This window comes from Pogonomyrmex barbatus, unplaced genomic scaffold (assembly GCF_055798465.1).
Source record: "Pogonomyrmex barbatus isolate J1 unplaced genomic scaffold, ASM5579846v1 scaffold3, whole genome shotgun sequence".
NCBI lineage: Eukaryota > Metazoa > Arthropoda > Insecta > Hymenoptera > Formicidae > Pogonomyrmex > Pogonomyrmex barbatus.
In genome coordinates, this window is record NW_028297127.1 from 1,656,008 (window position 1) to 1,679,488 (window position 23,481).

Consider the following 23,481-nt stretch of genomic DNA (forward strand, 5'->3'; position numbering starts at 1 on the left):
TTTTTTTTTGTTATATATAATCAAAAAGATAAAAATGAAACAACAAATATAAAAATTCAGATTAATTTAATAATATATGTATTATTTTGATATAGCATAGTCTCTCTCTAGTCATAATTATAATCTTATATAATTAATATGTGGAATAGTGCATTAAAATATATATCAGTATATTAATTAACAGAAACACTCAATGTACCGCTGCGATTAAGAGGAACCAAAAGGAAAAAAATAATTAATCAGCCAATAATGAAATCAAAAACAGAGTATTTATTAAACGCAAATTCATACGTATATCATACACGCATAATTTACAACGCATTCGTTACACATCGTTACAGTTACAACACACTTGCACCACCCGCCTGTGTCAATAGAGATACCTATATATATAAAATATCGTATTATATTTAAAAGGGACCGTCGGTCCTTTGTTTCGCTTTTGCAACAATATTGGTAGAAACGCGGAATTGCGCGATATTACACAACACGACACGTTACGATACGTTACGATTTCATCCTAAAATTATTTTTGCATCTCGATAAAATGGCTAATAATTTTGTTTTAGTTGTTATAATCCGCGTTCTTCGAACTTCGAGAAACTTCGATTTAAATTAGTCCTCTCGTTAATCGCTTTCTATCCCCGCGTCACGTTGATCTCTGGAAAATTCGCGATTCCTGGATTTCTATTACTCTCGGCACGAAGAACCGCCCGAACTTTGTGTCATGCAAAATTCGCGGCTCAGGCGTTCTCAGAGCTCCCCCGAGGGCTAATTCTCCCGCGGTCGAGGACACGCTACGAGTTTATGACGTACGTGATCCAATCGACGGTCTTGGCCACGCGATGATAGATCCCCGGTTGACCGGGCTGCGCGCAGGAATAACCGGCGGAAACGATGCCGATGAGGTACCACCGACCAGTTTTCTCCAACATTAGCGGACCTCCGCTGTCACCCTGAGAATCAGATGACTATCGTATTTTGGAGGAAATGTACGGGGGGAAGAAACGGGAGGAGGAGGAGGAGGAGGAGGAGGAGAAGAAGAAGAAAACGGAACGACGATTCATCGTTCAAATACTACACACCCATGATGATGAAATCGCTTACCTGACACGAATCCTTACCGCCGCCGCGGTAACCGGCGCACATCATCTCGTCATAAATGACAACGTTAATGCCATTCGATCGATGCCATCGCTCGCATAGGCGATTATCGATCACGGGCACGTCTACCGCTTGCAACGTCTTGGGTCGCAACCTGGAACCTAATTAAAATAACTCAAATAAGTATATATATATATATATATATATATATATTTTTAGATCAGTGTGTCAATCAGACAATAGGAAGATTCAGCTATAAATGTTCAGACAAGAATCTTGCTTTATTAAGTAAATTCAAGAAACCTTCATTCCTAATAAACTAATTTAAATAACGAGATGAAATTGTCAAGAACAAGTAACAAGATTTCAATTCGCAAGTTACAATAGAAGTTAAACATTTCATTTCTAATGGTGCAAAAAATTGTATTTCAGTAATTACATTAATTTAAAAAATTTCAATTTATAAGGCTAGAGATAAAAAGTGCAAAAAAAATATATCGTTGGATAAAAATATAAAACATAATTTTTTTAAAAATAAATAAAACGCTACCTGCTTGCAAAGCGCCCCATCCCGCAGCCCAACCGTATTGTCCCAAGAAATCTTCGTTTTTCTCTGGTAGGCATATCGGCGCTATATGGGGCATGTAATGAACTGGTCGGTCCAATCGAAGCACAGCCACGTCAAACCTGACAAGTAATATGATGGGTGAGTGACATGAAATCGATAGGCCTCAGTTTGTTTATCACAACTCTGTCTAGCATTCACATGTTTTATATGGCGGATTTTGATAAAATACTAATCAGTAATACTATATGCGAAACACACACCTATCCGCCTGCGGTGTAAATTTGAAATAAGGGTGCACTCTGATCTCTCGAACTCCAAACGTGTAAGCTGGCAGAGATTCGCTCGCAGAATTGACCACGTAATCGCCGAGGGTAACCTGAACTTGTCGCGCCGACGCTCTGACATAAAAAAAAATTTATTATTTAACTTATTATTTATAACTTACTACTGCTATACTATAACTTACTTTTACTTATTACTTTTACTCTTTTTATTTATTTTTTTATTTTTCTAGAATTTATTATCTACTAATTTATTTACTTATTTATTTTTATTTATTTCAATTAATATCAATTTCTATTTAAAATTTGATAATTAATGAATTGTGTATGTATGTACGTGTAAAACAAGCAAATGGATTATTCCGCACTCACTTCGCAACGCAATGTCCAGCGGTGACGACGTGAAATCGGTTGACCAAAGTGCCACCGCATCTGCTCGATCCGATTCGTATGTAAGCCTGTCGAAGCGAGAAACGATTTTAAACAATAGGTTTGAAATTCGAACTGAGATATTTCGCGTTATCGTCGTGTCTGACCTGCCACGGGAAACTGCCAAAGCCGGCGTCGTCGCCGCCGACGATCCTCCTCTGGGCGATTTGTTTCGAGACGACCGGTATGCCGCAATCTGTAAAACGCAACTGCCTGGATTCGCGTGCAATTAAAGGTGTCGCCGCAATTATAATTATGGCTGTCTAATTATTTGGCGTGACAAACTAGAGTTACCAAATTTTCTCTTCTAGAATGCAGGAGTTAAGTAAATTAATTCCGGAGACACAAAGGACAGCAATTAAAATAATACCTATATATATATATATATATATATATATGAAATAGTTGAGCGCAAAATTATTTTTTTGCAAGAAATGAAACGAGAGAATCCTAAATTGTTTGGTACACTAAGAATCCTGGCAATTTTAGCTGTGTCGCAATTCGTAATTACAATAACGCTTAAACATAGTTCCATAATAATCAACGTCTTTAAAAGTCGAAGTCGCGCGAGCTGTGTCAAAGGTGTGTGGTAATTGACGCAAGAGAAATGTCTCTTCTCCATTCTTCTTACGTCGAAATTGGACTTGGAGTAATATGGTGACTCTCTAACAACCTCTTCTTTCCTGTTTCAATGTTAGACCATGCATTGTAATCGAATAATTTCGATAATAATGAAATAATTAACCTCCAATATTGTATCGATCACTCGAATCGTCCGATCAAAAAAGCAACAAGAGAGAACAATATTTATACAGACATTAGTCAAAGTTAATAAGAGAAATTTAATAAATGACACCCCTTGATAATTGTTACGATAACTATTTATACTTTTGTACGTGCACACGCACGCACGCGCGCGCGCGCACACACACACACACACACACACACACACACACACACACACATCACACACACACATGCGACACTGTTATTTACTTGGAATCACAACACTTTGGGGAGAATTAGAATTCCAAGTGTTAACCTTATTAATATAACCTTATTAATGCGTTCCACGAATTCATTTGAATTGTAAAAGAGCTAAGAGACATTTTTTTTTTTAGATTTATTAGATGATTTGGATGATTTATACGAAGGACGATCCGTCAGTCAGTCGCGAACAAATCCGCGCGCTTATTAGTGCGTTACTTTATATAAAGTAAAAGTGCGCGAAACTCGATTGTCGCGAACGCAGCGAAGCATTTTATCGTCTGTCTGAGAAAGAGGCGAAGTATAGATCGCCAAAGTTTTACGAGCCGATGGCAGTGCAGAAAAAAAAAATTTCACGTTTCACCATCTAGAAAATTAATCCGCGGACGACGACAGCTGTACCTACATCCACTCGCCTGCCGCGCTTTCTATCGATTTCAAGAGTTTATATTGTCCCTTTGTAAGAACTGACCTACGATCTCCATCGCGCAGCTTTTCATCCGTCATTACTCAATGAAGAATGCTTCGCAAACGAACGTTTGATTTTAACAAGGTTACGTTTTTACCTCGCGGCGGAAAGCGCGAAAGAATCAAGATCAAGGAGACGGGCCATTTGTAACCGTCGACAGACAGGTTTACGGGAATTTAGGCGGATATTTGTGCGGAAAAACACAACATGATATGATTACCGAAATAAAAATCATCACTGAGCGAACATGCATGGAAAATAGAAATTTATGTGACTATTTAACATGCTCGTGGGTTGCGTATCAAAGTAGGTGCGAATCAAAAAGAGCGAAGGAGCGTAAAGTACGTGAGGAAGAAAGAATTGTGATATTAGAAGGGGACAGAAAAGATGACAGATGAGAGGAAAATCTGAAAAGAAAATTGTGCGGCATCGTCGGGAATAAAAATGGCGTGCGAGGAGTACATGCTCTTGGAATACATGCGAAATACATGTGTGGGTCGTGAAACAGTTGAGAATCTGAAGAGACACTCATATCAGATTAAAGATTGAGATTGAGATTGGGATTAGATTGAAACTTGATCCGAAAAAAAGCTTGCTTGACACTTGAGAGCGACTCTTCTTTTTTCCGATTAATTTTTTCAGGTAAATTCCAATCTAATCACAATCTCGATCCGACAAAGAGTCTCGAGGTGGGAGAGAGAGAGTGACAGAGGAAAAAAAAAAAAAAAGAAAAAAAGAAATACAGAGATACAGAGGGATAGACCTCATGCTTCCGAAGTGCGAAGTGCTAGACTTTGCGGACGGCATGCTTTTCGAAGGGAGGACTTACGATCGTCACTGGCGGTCTCCGTGTACAAATCCAGCGGAAGCGGTCGAGACTGATCTCTAGGCGACTCGATCAGGTTATAATCAGTGAGAGCTTTAGGGTCTCTCCGCTGACAACACGCGAACATAATGCCGCCGCAGCTGCCGTCCAATAGGCCAGCCGTCATCCAGCACATTAGAAAAAATTCGCAGCTCCGTCCGTCCGCGCACAATGTATCGTCGCCTTTCCACAGCGGTCTTTTTTGTTGGCGCGTCTCTGCAGAAAATATGGAATGCTCTTGTCTTGCCGCGACTGTCAAGTTGCGTAATTGTCCTGCGAACGACTGTCGAGCCATCAGTGCCGGCCGTGCTCGCACTTCCGCCTCGGGCGAGAAGAGGAAAGGGTCCGAGCAGAGAAACTCGCGAAAAGTCGTCATTATTGCGGTCGTCATCCTAATCTAATCTCAATAGCATGGATTACGCTGGCCGGAAATAGAAACGCCCCCGACAGAGACTCCTCTCACGATATCGGATATCGATTATGTATAAGTGTGCGGCCGCGCGTCCGGATGAGAAAATAAGGAAAAATCCGGACAGATTTACGGAGAGACGTGCTATTGCGGTTGTTAAACCTAAATAACCTTAATCTGTGCAATTACGTTAACAGAAAATAGAAACGCTCTTGATAAAGACTCGTGGTCGAATATCGATTAATTAAAAATTAAAAAATTATTTATATAAAACGCACAGAATCCTGGCCTACTGTATATCGATACACGCTGTTGTCGCAACATATGTCAAGGTAAAAAATGTTGAGACTTCTTCACGAAATACAAGTATTCCCGATTCATTTTTTTTTAACCGGATGCTCCGATTATTGACGCTCGATCAATGCAATTCTCGATAATCGAAGGGTGGTCCTCGCTTTAACTCCGCCGATTACTCCAAGTCTAATTTCGAAAAAACGAAACGACCGCGAGTTAAAACTCGGATTTGAAAAATCTGGTTCAAAACTAGTACGATCATTATCATACTTTAGATCGAACCAAAAATGCGATCGATCGACACGACGCGCCTGCCTATCTATTTATGTCCCGCGCGAAGTGTGGCTGATTTGATCTTGTCGAGCTGATTTGATCTTTTTCTAGGGTAAAAATATTTTTTAGCGGAATTTTTTAAATAATTTGCGAGTAATTCAATAATATATATTTCGTAATTAAATACGTGCGGCTTAAAATAATTACTATAGAATATTGCATATTAATTTAAAACAAGGGGAATTAAATCCTATTGAAACCTATCAGAACAAAATTGTTCAAGGCAATAATTTCATTTGTTTAAAAAAAAAAAAACATTGATATATGTAAACATTGATAATGTAAATCGTCGTTTCTGACGTCGTTCAGACTTTCTATGGAGAGACGTTCGGACAATCGTAAAAGGACCTCGTACCAGCTCGGTGTAACAACGTTCGATGATGGCGTAACGATTTCCGCGTCTTGGACCACGACGGAAGTCGTCGACTGTGATGGAAATAAGTTTCGCGCACCATTAAGAAGTGGGACGTTGCGCGACTGATCGTTCGATTTTTTTTTTTTTTTTTTCCATGAGTTTTTATTGCGAGAGGACAAAGTCACCGTGGTAATCAAATACTCGAGAAACAAGCGAACTTGAAAAGAATCGGACATTCCTCGAAATGATGTTATCTCTACGACCGATAATTGATTTTTTGCAATTCCACCAGGCAAGTAACACGTACCTGTTTCCAATCTGGGATAGTCCTCCGGCGTCTGCTTCCGGAGATCTGAAATAAAGACGGGATGCTATTTCGGGAAAAGCGCAGTTATTGCGAAACAAAAGAGAGAAAGAAAGTTCTCTACGAAAAGAACGGCCCGTTCAATTTAAAAAGTGAAAGGAATCAAAATCGAATTAGTTATACAAAAAAATTAAGAGACATTCATTAATTTTATTCTCATAATTTTTTTTACAGAGATTAAAATACCGATGCGTCTGACTATATCTGGCGTTTTTATGTATCACACAATTGCTACTTGTGAAGATGAAGATGCGAATCGGCGATTGTTACAGTTTGTTGCGTTCGACATTACATACCTTACACGCTTATGCTCGCGGCTAAGTTCACTCAATCGTGCCGGAGATACGTTATGTCGGTTCGTTTGTAATTGAAACGTTTCGAAAGTTTCGTATGACCCGTTATTTGCCTTATTCGCACGCTTCTCTAAGCGCCTTACCGATGAAGCGTTATTTACACGGCAAACCGAAGAACGGAGGAGGCGAGATTACGCGCGAACAAAGGGGGAAAAAGGGGGAAAATACTTATTACGCATTCAAAGAATAATGAGCAACGATAAACGCGAACCTGCGCATAAAACAATATGCAATATGTCTGAGTGTTACACGCGTCTGAACCCGTAATTTCTAATTTTTTAAGCGTTTAAAGCGTCAAGAATGCAACATTTGACGAGCGTGACTCCGAGTCATTTGAATATTGAACATTGCTACTTGTACTCTACAGTAAAGTTCGAAAAAGCAACTTTTTACTTTTATTAGGGAAAAAAGTCGTTTTGAAATAATTATAGTTGAACGCGGAAATGATGAGAAAAATTTATCATCTATCTAAAATTTAAATTAATATTAAATTATTATAATATTAATATTAAAATTTAAATTTAAATTCGATCGTATAAAGGGTTTTAAGTAACAATAAATTAAAACACTGGAGGATATCTCATTCTCCTCTCGAGAGGATCTTACCTCTAACATCGTCCTCGAAATCTGGCAGCTGATTGGACTGCTGGAAGAAAGAGGCTGCACCACCTCCGATGGGCGGCAGGAAATCGTTGTCGCGAAATATCAATCGCGGTGTCCGGTGAGACATAACCGGCCTGTTGTAATCGGCGGTCACGGGGCTTCTCCATAGAGACTTGTGTTGCCTCCACGAGCTGATGGACTGCGGGACGAAACGCGCGGTCGAATGAGGTCCAAGGTTCCTGCCGTGTGCCGACGGGCCTCCCTCGTAGAGGTAAGCGGATCCCGTTGGAAACCGCACGTATCTTCGCCGGCGAATCGCCGCCATTCCTGTACGATTGGTCTCGTCTCTTCGCACATCGATAGCCGAAGGGCTATCAGAGTTGGTGAACTGCTGCACCTCACTCGCCATCAAGCTCGAGGACAGACTCAGAACGACCGCAGCGAGAAGCCAATGACGCTGCTTCGATGCACCCATTATTTTGCTGAGAAAAATTGAAAATTGGTATTTAAAATTAAAATTCACGTATTCTCGTTGAAAATAAAATTATTAAAAAATTATAAAATAAAGTAGTAGTGAAAATAATAAAATGAGAAATTATAAAATAAGACATAATTAGAAATATAATGAACGTAAGTAATTTATGAAAAAAGTATTATCGCGCAGACTCGAACATGAAAAATGTAGACTTTACATTTCAGGTAGAAATTGATTCTAAATGTGTATCAGACAAGGCGTTTTAAATCATCTTTCCACCTACGATAACACCTCGGATTCTAGACAATCTCGTCATTACTCGATTCAGGCCGATTTTCTCCTTGAGTTTCACGAGTCGTTAATCATCATCGGGTGCCAGATATTAGAACGCCTGTTTCCTAGCGAAAGGAAATACGCATCGTTTGGATTCGCAGCCAGGTGGAATCGGAGATTCTGATCCGACGTCGAGGAATATCACGCTACTTGTACCCACAATTATCGGTAGCGGTAAATCGAAGAACTTTCTTTTGGCACCGAATCGTTCATATAAGTATCGCTTCTGTATATGAAACGACGAGAAATGCCGCGGAGATAAATTACACGATATATTTTGAGAGGATAATATTTAAACTTACTGATGTTTTTTCCGAACAAAGTTCCACTCATCAAAGGTATAATTTTTAAAAAGCGCCTTCAACATTTTGACAAACGATCCGTTATTCCTTCCAAATTTATTATTATTATATTATTATTCGCGACTCGGAGATGACGGGTAGGCGGGAATATCCCGTATGGAGACAAACGAGGCAAAATAGAAAATAACTTCCGTGTAGCCTGCGTGAATTCCTCGTGACGGGACGAAATCCAGTTTGCGTCACGATCCTCCGTAACGAGTGAAAGTAAAGAGGTTCACCCGGAACCAAAAGATCATGGCATTTATACGCGAGAAAGATTCACTGAACGCGTTTAAATCCACCAACATCTCTGTCGAACGAAATTATCGGCCATGAACGGCATTAGCGAGAGAAAATGATGCATCGGTAAATTTTAATAAAACTTCCTTGTCTATTAACACAGGCTTTAAAGCCTGAAACCTGTAAACCTCTGCAATTTCCATGCGCTCATATAATTATAATATTAACGTTTCAATTTCTTAGAAAACAATTAATTTTGCATTAATTAACGAATCCCTAGGCTCTTATTACAAGTGGAAGTGTAACGAATAGATTCTGAATCAGATCTTTTCTCTCAGAAAAATCAAATTTTCATATGAAAGGCGTATTTCATTAGCATTATTCAGCCTAGGCAAACAACGGCCGGCTTTTGAGGCGTTGAAAGCGCCAAGAGGAAAAAAGAAGAGAAGGATATAATTGTTCGTTAAATAATCTCTCGATGGACGGCCTTGCCGGGCCAGCACCAATTGCTGGATGGAGATGAGAACGGTTCGATGTGTTAGTAGGTCATTGGCTCTACACGTCGTATGGATCCACTAGAAGTGAAAGTGTACTTCTTGCGTGCACGGCAGTGTGAAGTTCACGTTCACGTGGTGCCAGCCGCCGCCACGGCGACGGAACTTACGAATCGTTGTCCCGCGTCATTCTCCAAAGCCTTTTGTTGTTCCCCCTGTTACATCCCCCTCGTCGTCCCCCGCGTCGTCGCAAAACGCGACGCGAACGCACGCGAATTCGATGCGCATGCGACGAATTTCACCATGAAAGTGTTCGATTGCTATAAAGCGATCGCATTTGCCCCGATCCTTATAATGCCCGGTCGCGATTCTCTTCTGTTTTTCTTGCTTCAAGGATCATCGATCAGCAAAACTGTGATTTTTTTTTTTTTTTTAAATTGCAAGCGTCCGTCAAGCGCACCTCGATACGCAATAAAAGACCAAGTGTATATTGAATTGTGAAATCGGACTGCGATGACGATCGCACGACACTGGATGATGGATTGCGTACTGTTTATTTTTTTCCCCTAGACACTGAATATCCTAATGACAATTCCAGCTAGATTCGTTTGTCGTTACTTCATCCCTCGGGGAGGGGGGAGGAGGGCGGGGGAAGAGGGCGGGGAATCAAAGACGACAATTAACCGTCGCAATAATTCGTGAAATCGCAATAATTCTATATCATCAGTATTGCCTACCCGCCGACTGAAGATAAGCCGTGTCTGTTTTCAGCTGTCAGTGAAAGCAATGCACGTGAGGCATCCACACGGATCGATTCTCCGATTGCATCCCCTTCGCTCCCTCCCGCGGGGTCCATCTCGAAACGCGCACGTGGAGTCGGCATTAAAGAAGCGGCGGAGACCCATCACTTTCTCCCGCGCATCGCGCGGGAGCTCGGCCATTACTTTCGCCAAAATCGAAAGAATAATCGTTCTCGCGTTCCGCGCTGCGCTAGGATCGGTTACGATTTTTCCTCCGACGCATCGCGTACACCGTAATGGCCGACGACAACAATAAAGCTGGCCAAGCGTCACGGAGAAAAGCTCGGCTGCACGCGCCGCCGCGTCGCCGAGCCGCGACGATAATATCGGCGATACGGAATTATATAAAAGTAAATAAAAACTAAACAACATCGCATTTCGCTGAAAATGAGGCGCCATCAAATCGTGCGCGGGTCATTAAGCGTATCAGCGTCGCGGCATCTATTAACCGGCTATTAATTTTCCGTATAACGTAACGCATAAGAGAACGATTCTGGGCTCGGTAAGTATATTATATTTCAAAATGGCGTATTACATCGATAAGTACTCTGTCATTATGCATTTCTATAAAATCACTCGTTGCCGATTATTTTTAACGAAGATAGAAATAAATAGCGTTTGCGATGATCGTTCACGCTTTCATGATCGTTTTATACGTCACTCGTTGCGCTAATTCTGTAATATTTAATTAACCGTTAAGATAACGGAATTGACTCTTGAGGTTGGCGACACTGGCTGTATAAATTTATCTAGACCAAGCCTGCCAAGTTCACATACGTCGAGGGGAATTCTTATCCTCCGATCACACTCATTCTTTGTAACCACACCGGATATAGCGCACGTAAGCGACCTTTGTCGTCTGTTCCTTATCAAAGTAAAGCGATAGGAATAAGACGGATTGAACGGATTCTATGTAGATATTCGAAATTCATCTTTGTGTGTATTAATTTGTTTCGAAAACGCATCCGCGTTTCCTTTCGAATGATAGAAACCAGTTTCTTCTCCGAAGAAATCTTGGCATCGCAGCCGCTGATCTTATTCGTGGCCTTGGAAAGAATAAGCATTTTCGCGGTCTAATTCACCGATATCTTTCGTGACGAACACTTTCCATTGTATAACGAATCTTTTCTCGTTGTTTCTGGGCCGTTTTCAGAAGAATGATAGAATACTTTTCAACGATTGTAAATTAGACAAAAATTATGATAGAAATCTCGAAGACATCGGATATTGAATATTGAAGAAATATTGAAGAAACGTCAGATATTGAAATATTGAAGAAATATCGAATGTTGAAATATGGAAGAAATATTGGAGAAAGAAATTAATATCAAAATATTAAGAATTAATCAAAATTTCTATTGACCATTTTGCTTCCTACTCTCACGACTCTTAAACAATTCGACATGACATTCGAGTTAAAAGTCTGCTCGTACGGTGACTCTTGGAAATCCGATGAACGTTTCTCTCCTCAGACCTCTATCGAATTCTGTTACGTAAACGACGAGAAGTGTGTTTGGGCAATGCGTGTACAACGGTACCGAAGCGTGCATCCTTGATGCGGCGTCGCGAGCGTTTCGTTTTGAGAAAGAACGGAAGTACTTTCACTGCCTACGAGGATGGCAGTTTAAAAAAAACCCACCTCTGAGGCCGAGGCGACACTACGGCCACATGACGCGAAAATTCGTTTCTTCAAACCGGCGATCACGCGCCTTCTTGTGAAACCGCGTCTTCTTTCCAAAATCAAGCGGAGGGACTTTCTTCTTGTAAAATTAACAGAAATATATATATATACCGTTTTCGCTTTAAGATCGAGAAGCGTGTTTTCCAGCGGCCATTTTGTCTCGTCGAAAAACAAGCTCCCGCTGTAAATCGTGTTAATTGATACACAATTGCTCGATAAGATCGGTGCAGTGCGCAGGTGAAATCTCCGCGCGGAAGATTTAGTAGATAGATTTAATCCAATCACGCAAAATCGCTTATTCGATTACGAAGAAAAATATCCCTTTAGATTTACCCAATTTTAACGTAATTGCGTATTATCTAAAATTAATATCCAATTGGAGTGTTTCCTTCTTAACGGGCTCCTATTATTAAATCTGCGCATCTGGGAAAGCATTAATGTAACACACAGTTATTAGGCATAATGTTGGGCTACGTTGAAATCCAGGTCGAGAATAAATCTGGCACCGATTGCCGCGCTGCATCAAAATCACCGCACGCACCGACTTGCGCTTTTCGCTTAACATACTTTTTATACGTAAGAGACGGCTGATAGCTTCTCTTTGGAAAGATAGGTGCTCTCCTCGGAGGCGATCTTGCTTTCTCCCCGCTTTTACAGTAACTACCATTTAATCACACATTAAGCCTAACGAAACGAAACGAAACCGAGCGTTCCCCGTTCTACGTGCCTTCGCCTATCGCCTTCGTCGATACATACATTCCGAACAATAAATCGAATAAATTTGATCTGCTTTGAGACGCGTTCTCCGCGTATCGCGCATTTATCAGTCGCATAATCAAGCGCGCGAAGAAACCACGGGAGAAAGTTTTTATTTTTGAAGTTGCGAGTCGATCGCTCTACGCAGACCGCGTTGTTAAAAAAAAAAAAAAAAAAAAAGAAGAAAAAGAAGAAAAAAAATGGAGAGATACGCGTTTCTGATCGTGAGATCAGATCCTTCGACGTTGCGCTACGTTTTAGAAAACGCCTACCTCTAATATTGTTTCTCCGTGATAATGAACTACACATACGACCTGATTATGAACCTCAAATTGCATCGTCTCGTTACAGAAGCGCAACAGCAATCTTTTCTCTTTCGAATTGCTTTCTCTTCGTTATAAATAAATAACACTTCCCCATAGTTTTTTTTTTTTTTTTTTTTTTTTTTAAAGAAGTATTTTATATTATATTCACACCTCAGTTTACCAACAATGTTCATTAGGCGCTACTTTAGGCGCCCGTTTCTGTCTTATTCATGTGAATTATTCCCAGAATATTTGTATTCTTTTTATATTGGTGTTTTAAGATTAGAAAATAGAAAACGCGAGGAATAAAATAGACCAACGACGGTCTACGACGGGGGGGGGAGGGGATGGGGGGAGACAAATCGGCGTGAGACTGCACTCACCGCTTCACCAGACGTGACCTTCCCGGATTTCTCCTCGGCCGATCGAAGCAATGCGAGCGATTTCTCAGAGGGAACCCGCCAGGACGCTGTTCCTGCCGCCCTCTCTTCTGCGACCTCTTCGTCTGCCTCGTCTTACCGAGGTAGTCCTCAGCACCATAACACAATTGAAGATACCGTTGCGACAAGTGGTCCTTTCGGGGGGGGTATTACGGCGGGGGTATGTTCCTCGTCGTATATTCGTCGTCGATTATCCTCCTGACTTCCGACGATCACGTCTCCCACGAAACGTCCAATTTATACGTCGAAATCACTCACGGTATTATCACGATAAATAATTAAAAACTTCTCGGTTTTCTATGATTGATTGACACGGAGATAGACACAGAGATTTACAGAGAGTACTGCAGAGAGATAACGATGTGTCGTGTCGTATATTCGATAATACGATATTACGAATTATACGATAATAATACAACGATTATACCAATAATTAATTATCGGCCGTTATTATCGTGCCATTATTATCGCACTTCAGTAGCTAAGGCTTACGTGACTCGAGACTCACGTAAGAATCTTCGAAATGCCGCCTGGGTTTTTTTGAAGAATTGATACTCGTCAAGTCACGGGTGTCTTCTCCTTCATGTCTTCAGACCGCCAATTCGTTACCAGTGCTTCTTTTATTTTATTTTTTTCCTCACTTCCACCCGACAGACAACCGACGACGACGGTCATACGAAGGTCCTTCAATTTCCCAATTTCCAATTTCTCCGATTTTTCTTTCCAATTTCAAGGGGGAGAATTTCTTTCCCTTTCGACGTAAAAGAATCGAGCACTTCGGGCACGACCGATGAAGCGTGTCGGTTACTCACACGGTGGCGAAGATCCACATCGCGTGGAGGCCTCGCACCACGTCTATCCTCTCTCGTCGAGGGAGCCCGGAGAACGCCTGCTCGCCTGGCTCGTCGTCTCGTCGGTGTCCACCGCTACGTCTGCTCTCACTTTCTCCGTCGAGTAGTTTCATTTCGGTACGTAAAACTCTCTCGCGGTGTGTCTCCCCCCACTATCCGTGCACGAGAGCCACCGGCGCCGCCGCCAATCCACGACATCCGGATCGGAGAGAGAAAAAAAAGAAAGAAAAAAAAAAAAAAGAATTGGCGCCCGCGGGGAGGACCCGTGATTGTCCTTCAATAGCCCAGAATGACTCTCCTCTTCTCCCACTTTCCTTCCATTATCCGCCGTTGGCCTCGCCGACCTTCCGTAACAGTCCGTCTGATTCCCGATGATGGAAATGGAAGTTTATGCCGGAAGGATATGCGATAACTTTTTAATAACGAAACAATTTTAATTTTTTTTTTTTTTTTTTGAAGGAAATTATTATAATCTTTTACGCACATTTTCGTCATACGCGGTGACGCGTGATAACGCGGTGACGTGATAACGCGTTTGTAATACGTACGTATTAGCGTATCTTTGCACTTTTGTTATATCCAAGTATTGATATAAGATAAATGGAGATAATAAATAAATATTGATTGTTGCGAAAAGGCGCAAAATCGAAATATCTATGATATATCTTCTAAAACGTACAAAAAAAATGAACGAGAGTCACGAAAATCTGTGACGGTCTGCCTAATTTCTCGTCGCATTGTTCCTTTGTTCGTTAATAACCACAAAAGTGTAGCGAAGGTGCCTAATTTCTGACATACTAGAAAGTTACAGACACCTGACATTTCTATTTAATTAATTAAGGTGAGAGTTCGCGCGAATATTTCAAAATGTGCGAATGAAAGTACATTTATTACATGGAAACTTTTGCGCAGAAAAAAAATTTCATCTCCCATCGAAAAACATCTACAAAACATCCAAAGAATTCGCCGGTTAACGATAGAAAATCATATCTAAAATTACAATTAATATCTTTTAATCAGATACCGATCCACTTTTGTTGCATTGTGTGTGTTAGACGAACAAAAAATAGTGCAATTTGCATAATATCCCTCCAACGTTTTAAGGCAGTGTGAAACAGTTAACTGCAGCCAACCGTTTTGAGGATAAATGTAGACTATTGTTTTACCGAAAAAGAGCATGAAAAAAAAAAAAAAGAAAACTTTTCTTGAATTTTGTGACTTTTACAAAGATATATTTATTGCACGGCTAAGTGTAGTTGCATCCGTCACATTATTTCAGATCTGCAAAATAACTAATTAATAAAATATTTGTGCGTTATAGCTGAGATTAACGCTATTTAAATCTCGGGATCGGAATTACTAATTAAGAGTTTCCAGTGTTAGGTAAAAACCATTTGACCCATTGAGAAAAAGCAGACACCGTTTTTCATCCGGGATATTCCCGTTTATGCGAATTTACGATGAGCATCAGGAAATCATCGCTGTGAACGATTATTTAAGCGGCGTTGAGAGAAAGCTGGCTAACAAGTCGACAAGAGGCGATGGAACAATCGCAACAAAATTGTTTTTCGGTGTAAAGTGCTCTAATGTGCTATTTTCATGCTTGGATTCGGGAATTTTGCAATTTGCGATAAGCGAACGGGAAATGATGAGTCATTTTGATCACTTTCGAGATCACTCTCGGGACCGATTATCATAACATTCCCGCGCGCTGATCGATGTCAATTACGGATCTTGCGAATCCGTATCGGTAATATGCGATTGCAAGGACGCGAAACAAGAACGATCAGCAATTTTAACACGGAACAAGTTGTCCGTGGAGAAAAAAAGTGGCGAATGACATTTTACGATGGAAACGTGTTGATTCATCAAATTATAGAATAACTTTGGTATCTCGAGTAATTATCCGAGTAAAAATTGAATCAGGATGTTATAAGGCCCTTATCACGTAATCCTTAATCAAATGCAAAATCAGGTCCTGGTAGGGAGCTCCCTGATAGAGATCTTACAAAAAATGTAACGCAATTGTTCGTTAAAAACCTGGTAAGAATCAAAAGATCAGATCCTTATCAGATCCTTATCTCACCTGCCTGATAGAAAATGCGTGATATTACCACTATGATAACCTTATTATATCTCAATAATTATAATTTTAATATTATTTAATTTATACTTTTAATATTTATTGTATTCTTATTATTATTTATTTTTTATTTATTATTTATTATATTATTTATTGTATGTTATTTATTATATGTAGACTTTCACAGATAAAATGATTTTATTAACTATTAATATAATAACTTTTTTACACTGAAATAAAGTTAATTAAACATTTATTTAATATTATACAAGAATTTTTATATACCACGAGGAACAATATTAAATAAAAAATTTAACTTACATTTAAAGAGAATAATATATACATAAAACAATTAAAAATTTTTAACAATTAAACATTTTAACAATAACATTTTTACATTTAATAATTAATAATTTAACAATTTAAACAATTAATGTAATGTAAGAGCCGAATAAGAGTTTCAGACAAACAACAATTCAACATTTTTTTATTCCTTTGGCTTTCGTTCATTTTCATTTCTTTTTCCGTCCCAATCCTTGGCATTTTTAAAGTGAAAAATTAAACATTAAACGAAATATCTAACGAATTTTATTGAATTTTAATGAATTATTTGAATTACTGAGTGATGAAATGAATTGTAAATTATAAATATTAAATGAAAAATTAAATTTGATTTATGGAACGCTGGAGATAAAAAAACAATTATGAGCAATGCAGAATGCAACGAGAAATTATAAACATAAGTCAGTATGATTCATGTGTACAAACGTCGAAAATTTATGCAAATTATATTCTAGCTGAAAACGAAAGTATAAGCGATGTTACATACGTCATGTGCGATGCGTTATTAACTCCTTTCTCCTTTTTGACACCTCCGACCAAGACGTCGGGATTGTATCTTGTTACAGGAACTATCTCTTTGCGAAAACGATCCGGTTGACAACACGACAAGCTTAAAGTGTACGTATATCCGCATTAGTGAGAGTGACAAGATAAGGCCATTAAATATGCAGAATTAGGTTTCCACAAAGTGATAAGTGATTCCTATTGCTCCGAATTAGAAACTTCATTTTGAAATTAATTCGATCTTTTTATTGTGATACCTCTATTTCTAATTGAATCTTGACATTGCCGAATATATATATATATATATATATATATATATATTATTTATTGTGTTATTTATTATATGTAGACTTTCACAGATAAAATGATTTTATTATTAACTATTAATATAATAACTTTTTTACATTGAAATAAAGTTAATTAAACATATATATATATATATATACAGCTTTCCACGTAGTTCCTTCGGCGCAACGTGATAAATGAGTCCAATTAATGAATCTCGTTAGCAACCAGTTGCATTTATTAGAAAGAAAGATCGGCGTAAAGAATGCGATGAATTAAAATCGAAAGTGTTTCTTCGACGAGATTCTGTTGTTGAGAGATCGACTCGCCCCGCAAGAATGTCACGGGACCGGGGGAATGCGTGCGAGGTGTGCAAAAACTGGGTTGAGAGCATGATCGCGAAATCATCGATGCTCCTTTTATTCCTCTAGACGAGTCGCCTAGAGTCAACCCGCCTCCAGAGTCAACCGAGTGTAACTTCCTCCGTGAACTTCGAAAGTCCGATGTATCCATCGCCTTTATCGCGCGACTCCGCGACAGCTTTGCGAACACAAATTATGTATCTTTCCATCGGAAGTTAGCCAATTTCTTCTTCTCTTCTTTAGATATATCGCTCTCTATTAATACGATTATTATCTCGGATAACAGACAGGTTTATATCTTTGCGGGGTTGCGCGTGTGATAAATAAGCAGGCTGAGATCAAAATCTGTTTCGTTTATATCTTTAAGCTGGTTCTCTAAAATTAATCAAGACGTTTTTGAGTTATTTTTTTTATTTTTAAAAATTACTTTGGGCATTTTGCAGACTGTAATTAGAGTTATTAAATCTTAATTGCAGTGTGCAGTTTATAATAAAAATTTTTAATTTTTTAAATTTCTAGCCGTTTTCTAGCTTATGCAAATTTTTAAATTAATAAGCTGGAAAATAGAATTCATAGAGAGATGAGAAAAGGAAAAGAAAGGGAGAGAAATGGGACCGTGCGTTATTGCGTAACGCCGAGGAAGCCGAAGATGCCGGGATGCAATTAGGTGGTGCAGCATTGCACAGTCTTTTGCGTACACAAGACGTGCCCACGCAACTATTGTGACGTGAATAGATAAATACTGATGGAATGCGGTGGTTGTCGCATGTCATTAATATTAACCGGACGGGCGTTACGAAAATGTCATTAGAAAAAGCGCGGGCAGAATGACGTCGAATGAGCGCGATCACGTCACTATACTGATTACATTATACAACATTATACGTCATTATATTATCACGCCATTATGACGTATTAGCGAACATTGTGTAACGAGCTCATATTTAACGTATAACTTCCGCGAGAGGAAGGAAAGAGATAAAAAGCGGTTATACGTCATCCGCCTGTCGAAATCGAGAATGGATATTTAAGTACAATGTGATAAGCTATTATTAGCAACTTCGTTACGTGTCATGTGTTCATATATGAAATTTATATTGCAGATAAGCGCCTATCCATCTATATTGTAAATAAGCGCCTATCTATATTGTATGATAAGCGTCTCTAGAGAAACGAAAATTAACCAAGTATTTATCGTAATTAAAAATATATTGTGATTTCAAATATAAAGAAGATTCTTATTTGAAAGAATAAATTTGTTATGCATTTTAAATTTGTTATTTATCATTGATTACGAAAAACATAACATAACTTTCTTAGTAATTAAGAATTAATAAATAAGACTAAAAGTTAAAAAGCGTAACATTATTTTATATTCGGAATATGTTAGGTATAAATTTAACAAATCAAGTTTATGAAATAAAAATCTTTTTTTTATCGTAAATAAAATTATAAAGCGGTTTTAAGTAGTTAATTGCTACTGCGTGTACGTGCAATACACAGACATAATATTAATTAGAGCGGTATAAAAGGAATCTCGTTCGTAATCTTCCTCGTAAAAGGAAAATATGCTATTATGAATAGACTCCTCTTTGTATTTGCTCCAATAATTTGCAAGGCTTATTGACTTATAAATGTTATTAACCCGATGCTAGAAACTCTATAAAATAATCATGCACCAAACGTAATATCTAACAATTAAATATAATATTAAATGTGATACAAACGAATTTATTTCAATGTTAAAACACGTTCAATTAATTTCAGAGTTGCTCTATTATCATTTCATTTTTCTTTTTTTATTTTTTGCATTTTTACTTTTTGCATTATTCTTTTCTTTTAACATTAATTAATATCTCTCTTTCCTAATCTCTCGCCCAATCTTATCATATCTTTTTTAAATTATAATTTATTATAATTAATTTAATTATTAATTATAATAAATTATAATAATTTAAAACATATAAATATAAAAAATTTATTGTAAAAAAAATTTATAATTTAAATCATAATTTATTATGAATAATCAGTAATTTAAGATTAATTATAATAAATTATAATTTAAAAGAGATGTAATTTTTTTTTCACATTAACATGTAACATTAAAATAAAAATTATAAAGAGGGATAAGATGAGGCTTTGGCGTATCGCTGGTCACACTAACTTCCTTTCGCGACCCATATAGATCGGCATGGCGAACATGTACGGTGTATACAAGCGCGTATATTGACGCGAGTGTATACGCAAGTGTACATCTCTATGCGCGAAAGGGACTTTACTTTCTCAAGCACGCGACTCCATCGGCAACTCCTCTTACTTTCTCTCCCGCACGTTTTAAAAGTAGGTCCCAAATACGATTAAGTGCTCTTTGAAGAGTCTTACCGCTCGACCCTACTTGTCATAACACACATTTTGCATGCGATTAGTCGCGCAAAACTCATCAATCGCGCAAAACTCATCAATCTTTCAAGATTGATTTTGCACGATGATCAATCGCACGCAAAAGATCTTATCTTTATGTGATAGCAATCTCAAATATCATTATTAAAAATTAATTTCGATCGAATTGATGTACTTTGAACTACCTCGATTGTAATCGTGCAAATTTTTTCGACGATACGTCGAAAATCGATGCGTAACGATTTATCAAAATTTATCGATTATGATTTTATTCAAGGAAAAAAAAGATTAATGAAATTAGCATTTCGATTCTACGTATTGTTTTGTCATAATTCGATGATATCGAGAATATTTTTTTTTTTTTTTCAATATATTACTTGTTATACGTATTTATCGGCTTTCTAATCGATAGAAGCGCACGAGAATCTCAGAGGGATAACTCCGGCGTTCGCTCCACTTACGTCTTCACTGGCGTCGTGAACGGTCAATTACCCTCGCAAATGCATCTCACGACGGTGCATTCATAAAACGTGAGCTACTGTTCTCATCCTTGTCCCACTAAACTGGAGGCAGCGCCTAACGTCTTAGCGCCCATGATTTTTTTACCCGTTTACTTGCTTAATTTTTATTACGCTACTATTTCGTTCTTCTTTTACGCGAGTCAGTCATGAATGTCAGTTTATTGACTTTGATGTGCTACTTAAGATAATAACAAGTTAGAATCTACAATCTGCAATCTGCATCATTTTTTTTTTTCCTTTTATTGCCGTTTGCCTGGATTCGGTATTTTTCCCTAATTGCATTTACGTGCGCCACGCGATCGCCGCGCGCAATGTAAAATTTCGGAATGCGGTTTCAGAAGCATCTTTTTTTCTTGTACTTGTCGCTTGTTTCTTACATCGTATACTTATCCTCCTCGCTTTCGTCAGCGAAAGTGAATGGGACGCGGCGACGTTTCTAATCGGCCAATTTGCATCAAGAGCTACTTGCACGCTTGTAATCGAATATTATACCTTGAATCCATCACGAAACAAATTAGAGAAATGAAATGGGACTGAGACGATGAAAAAGATTGAAGAATGGTTAAAGAAAGGTGTATTAAACAAAAATCAATTCTTTGAAACACATTGAGTCTTTGTTAAAATTTGTGAAAATTTCGTTTTAATTACAATACCATTATAGTTGTTGTATTCATAATTGCATAATGAGTTAAGCTATCCACAAATTACAATTCACTTACACGTTACAATTAAATTCGTTAATAAACTACATGATCTATCATTACTTTTAAAAATGTAAAGAAAGGCTAGATAAATTTTTATAATTATTAATTCTCAAAAATGCGAGAAAATAATTAAAAAAAATAATAATAGTAGAAAATATTAATAATCAAATCGACTATCAATGAAACATTGTTGATTATTGACATAAATATCTATAATAAAATATAAATAAAAATTAAATTAAAAAAATTCTTTATTATCATTTATATAAATATAGATTATAAAATTATTAATCTTTAGCAAGGTCGTGCCGTATATTTCAAGGTTACATCTATACAAGTTTTTTATGTATTTTTTACACGAACCTTTTTCATATAAATAATACAAACATAAATCAACAAATACTATAAATTGAATAATACAGAACACAATATAGAAAAAAGTAATTAAATTTTAAAATTGTTAATATATTTGATTTTAGGATATTAATAATAAAAATATATATTAAAAATTAAAAAAGTTTTATAATAAATGATGATATATCAAATTTTAATTATATTATACATCAGATTCAAATAAAAGTATCATTATACATATTAAAAAATGTATATATATATATATATATAACATGTAAATACATATGATATAAAATTAATTAGAAAATAAATTGATACTTTTATTTGAATCTGACATGTAATATAATAATAAAAATTTGATATATCATTATTTGTCATTATTTATCACTATCTTATAATATTCTTTTTAACTTTTAAGTTAATTTTTATTTTAATTTATATATACATTATTTATATATACATATATTTTTTTTGTCTACATAAAATATGCCAAATATAAACGGAATATAAATCTTCTATGATCCATAAATTATAATTTATATAGATGACATTTTATACATAGTTTACGCAGTTTTGATTTATACAGTTTTGCTTACATATAATGTTAACTATTTATTTTACGCGTAACACACAACCCTTCAGAATTCTGAATTCTTCAGCACTAAACTTCATCGCGATAGGTAAAGTCGATTTCTTCTTTTGGCTGAGCTACATTTTCTAACAGTCTTCTTCGGTGTTGCACAAGAGGGCACAATCAAATGGAGCAAGCGTAAAAACATTGTGCTCCAGTCAGGAATTAGCGTGGTCGGCATTGTGTTATTCACAGATCGCTCTTAAGTTGGTGATTTGTTGCCACACTCAAACTTAATTGACGTGAATTCAACAGAATGAGCATGCTGAATCGACTTCCACAGTTCACTCGCCTGAGCGCTTTTCGTCATAAGAACGTACGATAAAATAAATAAGCCTCTACTTTACAATCCATCTCTAACCTTATTTCTCTCCTTAATTTGAATTAATGCTCATGTGCGAGATTATTATAAACAATTAAATAACGTAAAAGTACAATGATCTCGCTGTTGACAGTTTTGTTTGAAAGTACATAATCTTCTTTTGAAAAAATGTAAAACAAAATTTATTTTTATTTCAGCTTGGTGTTTTTTTTAAATTTTCAGGTCTCTTGCTTTTGCACAAAAACCGATGGTTCGCCAATACCCACGAATCCACTTAAAGACATATACAGTGCGAATAAGCAATCTGACAATGGAGTGATATATGATAAAAAGCCATTCAGGATGGAGCTCAAAGCTGGCAAAAATTACTCGTGGTGCCTCTGCGGACGAAGCAAAAACCAGCCGTTCTGTGATGGCACGCACAAAGACATTTACTTGAAAATCAAGCACAGACCTATACGTTTTACTGTTACGGAGACTAAGGAATATTGGCTGTGCAACTGCAAGCAGACATCAAACCGACCCTTTTGCGACGGCACACATAAAAGAGCAGATATACAAGAGAAAAAAGTTTAGAAGATGTGAAATCACATTATCGATATATAAGAATATTATAAGTTTCGAAACATGAAGATTACCTTTGATATCTCAGCGTCTTGCAAATATCTAGAGCAGTGTACATAATATACATATATTTCTTTATAATTGTTATTGTTACAGAAACATACAGTATGTTCCATTATTAATAAAAATATCTCGGACATATATCGCGAGTTAAAATAATTCCATTTTTCTAATTCCTTTTTCTAAAAAACTTACCAAGCTAAGTAAAAAAAAAAAAAA

The 23,481-nt window shown here is 37.3% G+C and overlaps 2 protein-coding genes across 3 annotated transcripts; one reads left to right on the forward strand and one right to left on the reverse strand.

The window, feature by feature from the left end:
* Window positions 1-250: 250 nt before the first annotated feature.
* Window positions 251-14,306, reverse strand: LOC105426312 (serine protease filzig). Of its 2 annotated transcripts, none has more exons than XM_011637470.3 (10): window positions 13,223-14,306; window positions 7,418-7,896; window positions 6,402-6,446; window positions 4,668-4,919; window positions 2,490-2,578; window positions 2,326-2,411; window positions 1,933-2,070; window positions 1,655-1,791; window positions 1,108-1,265; window positions 251-956 (listed from the first exon to the last, which is right to left on the reverse strand). In XM_011637470.3, exons 2-10 carry the CDS (start codon window positions 7,887-7,889, stop codon window positions 798-800), a joined length of 1,536 nt encoding a protein of 511 aa, XP_011635772.2. In that variant the 5' UTR covers window positions 7,890-7,896; window positions 13,223-14,306; the 3' UTR covers window positions 251-797. The 2 variants fall into 2 exon arrangements, with proteins under 2 accessions (XP_011635772.2, XP_088936416.1); XM_089080290.1 differs by lacking the exon at window positions 13,223-14,306 and adding an exon at window positions 10,035-10,731.
* Window positions 14,307-22,436: 8,130 nt separating this feature from the next.
* Window positions 22,437-23,403, forward strand: LOC105426313 (uncharacterized). Its single transcript, XM_011637472.3, has 2 exons — window positions 22,437-22,632; window positions 22,861-23,403. The coding sequence occupies exons 1-2, from the start codon at window positions 22,573-22,575 to the stop codon at window positions 23,212-23,214; spliced, it is 414 nt and encodes a 137-aa protein (XP_011635774.1). The 5' UTR covers window positions 22,437-22,572; the 3' UTR covers window positions 23,215-23,403.
* Window positions 23,404-23,481: the final 78 nt, after the last annotated feature.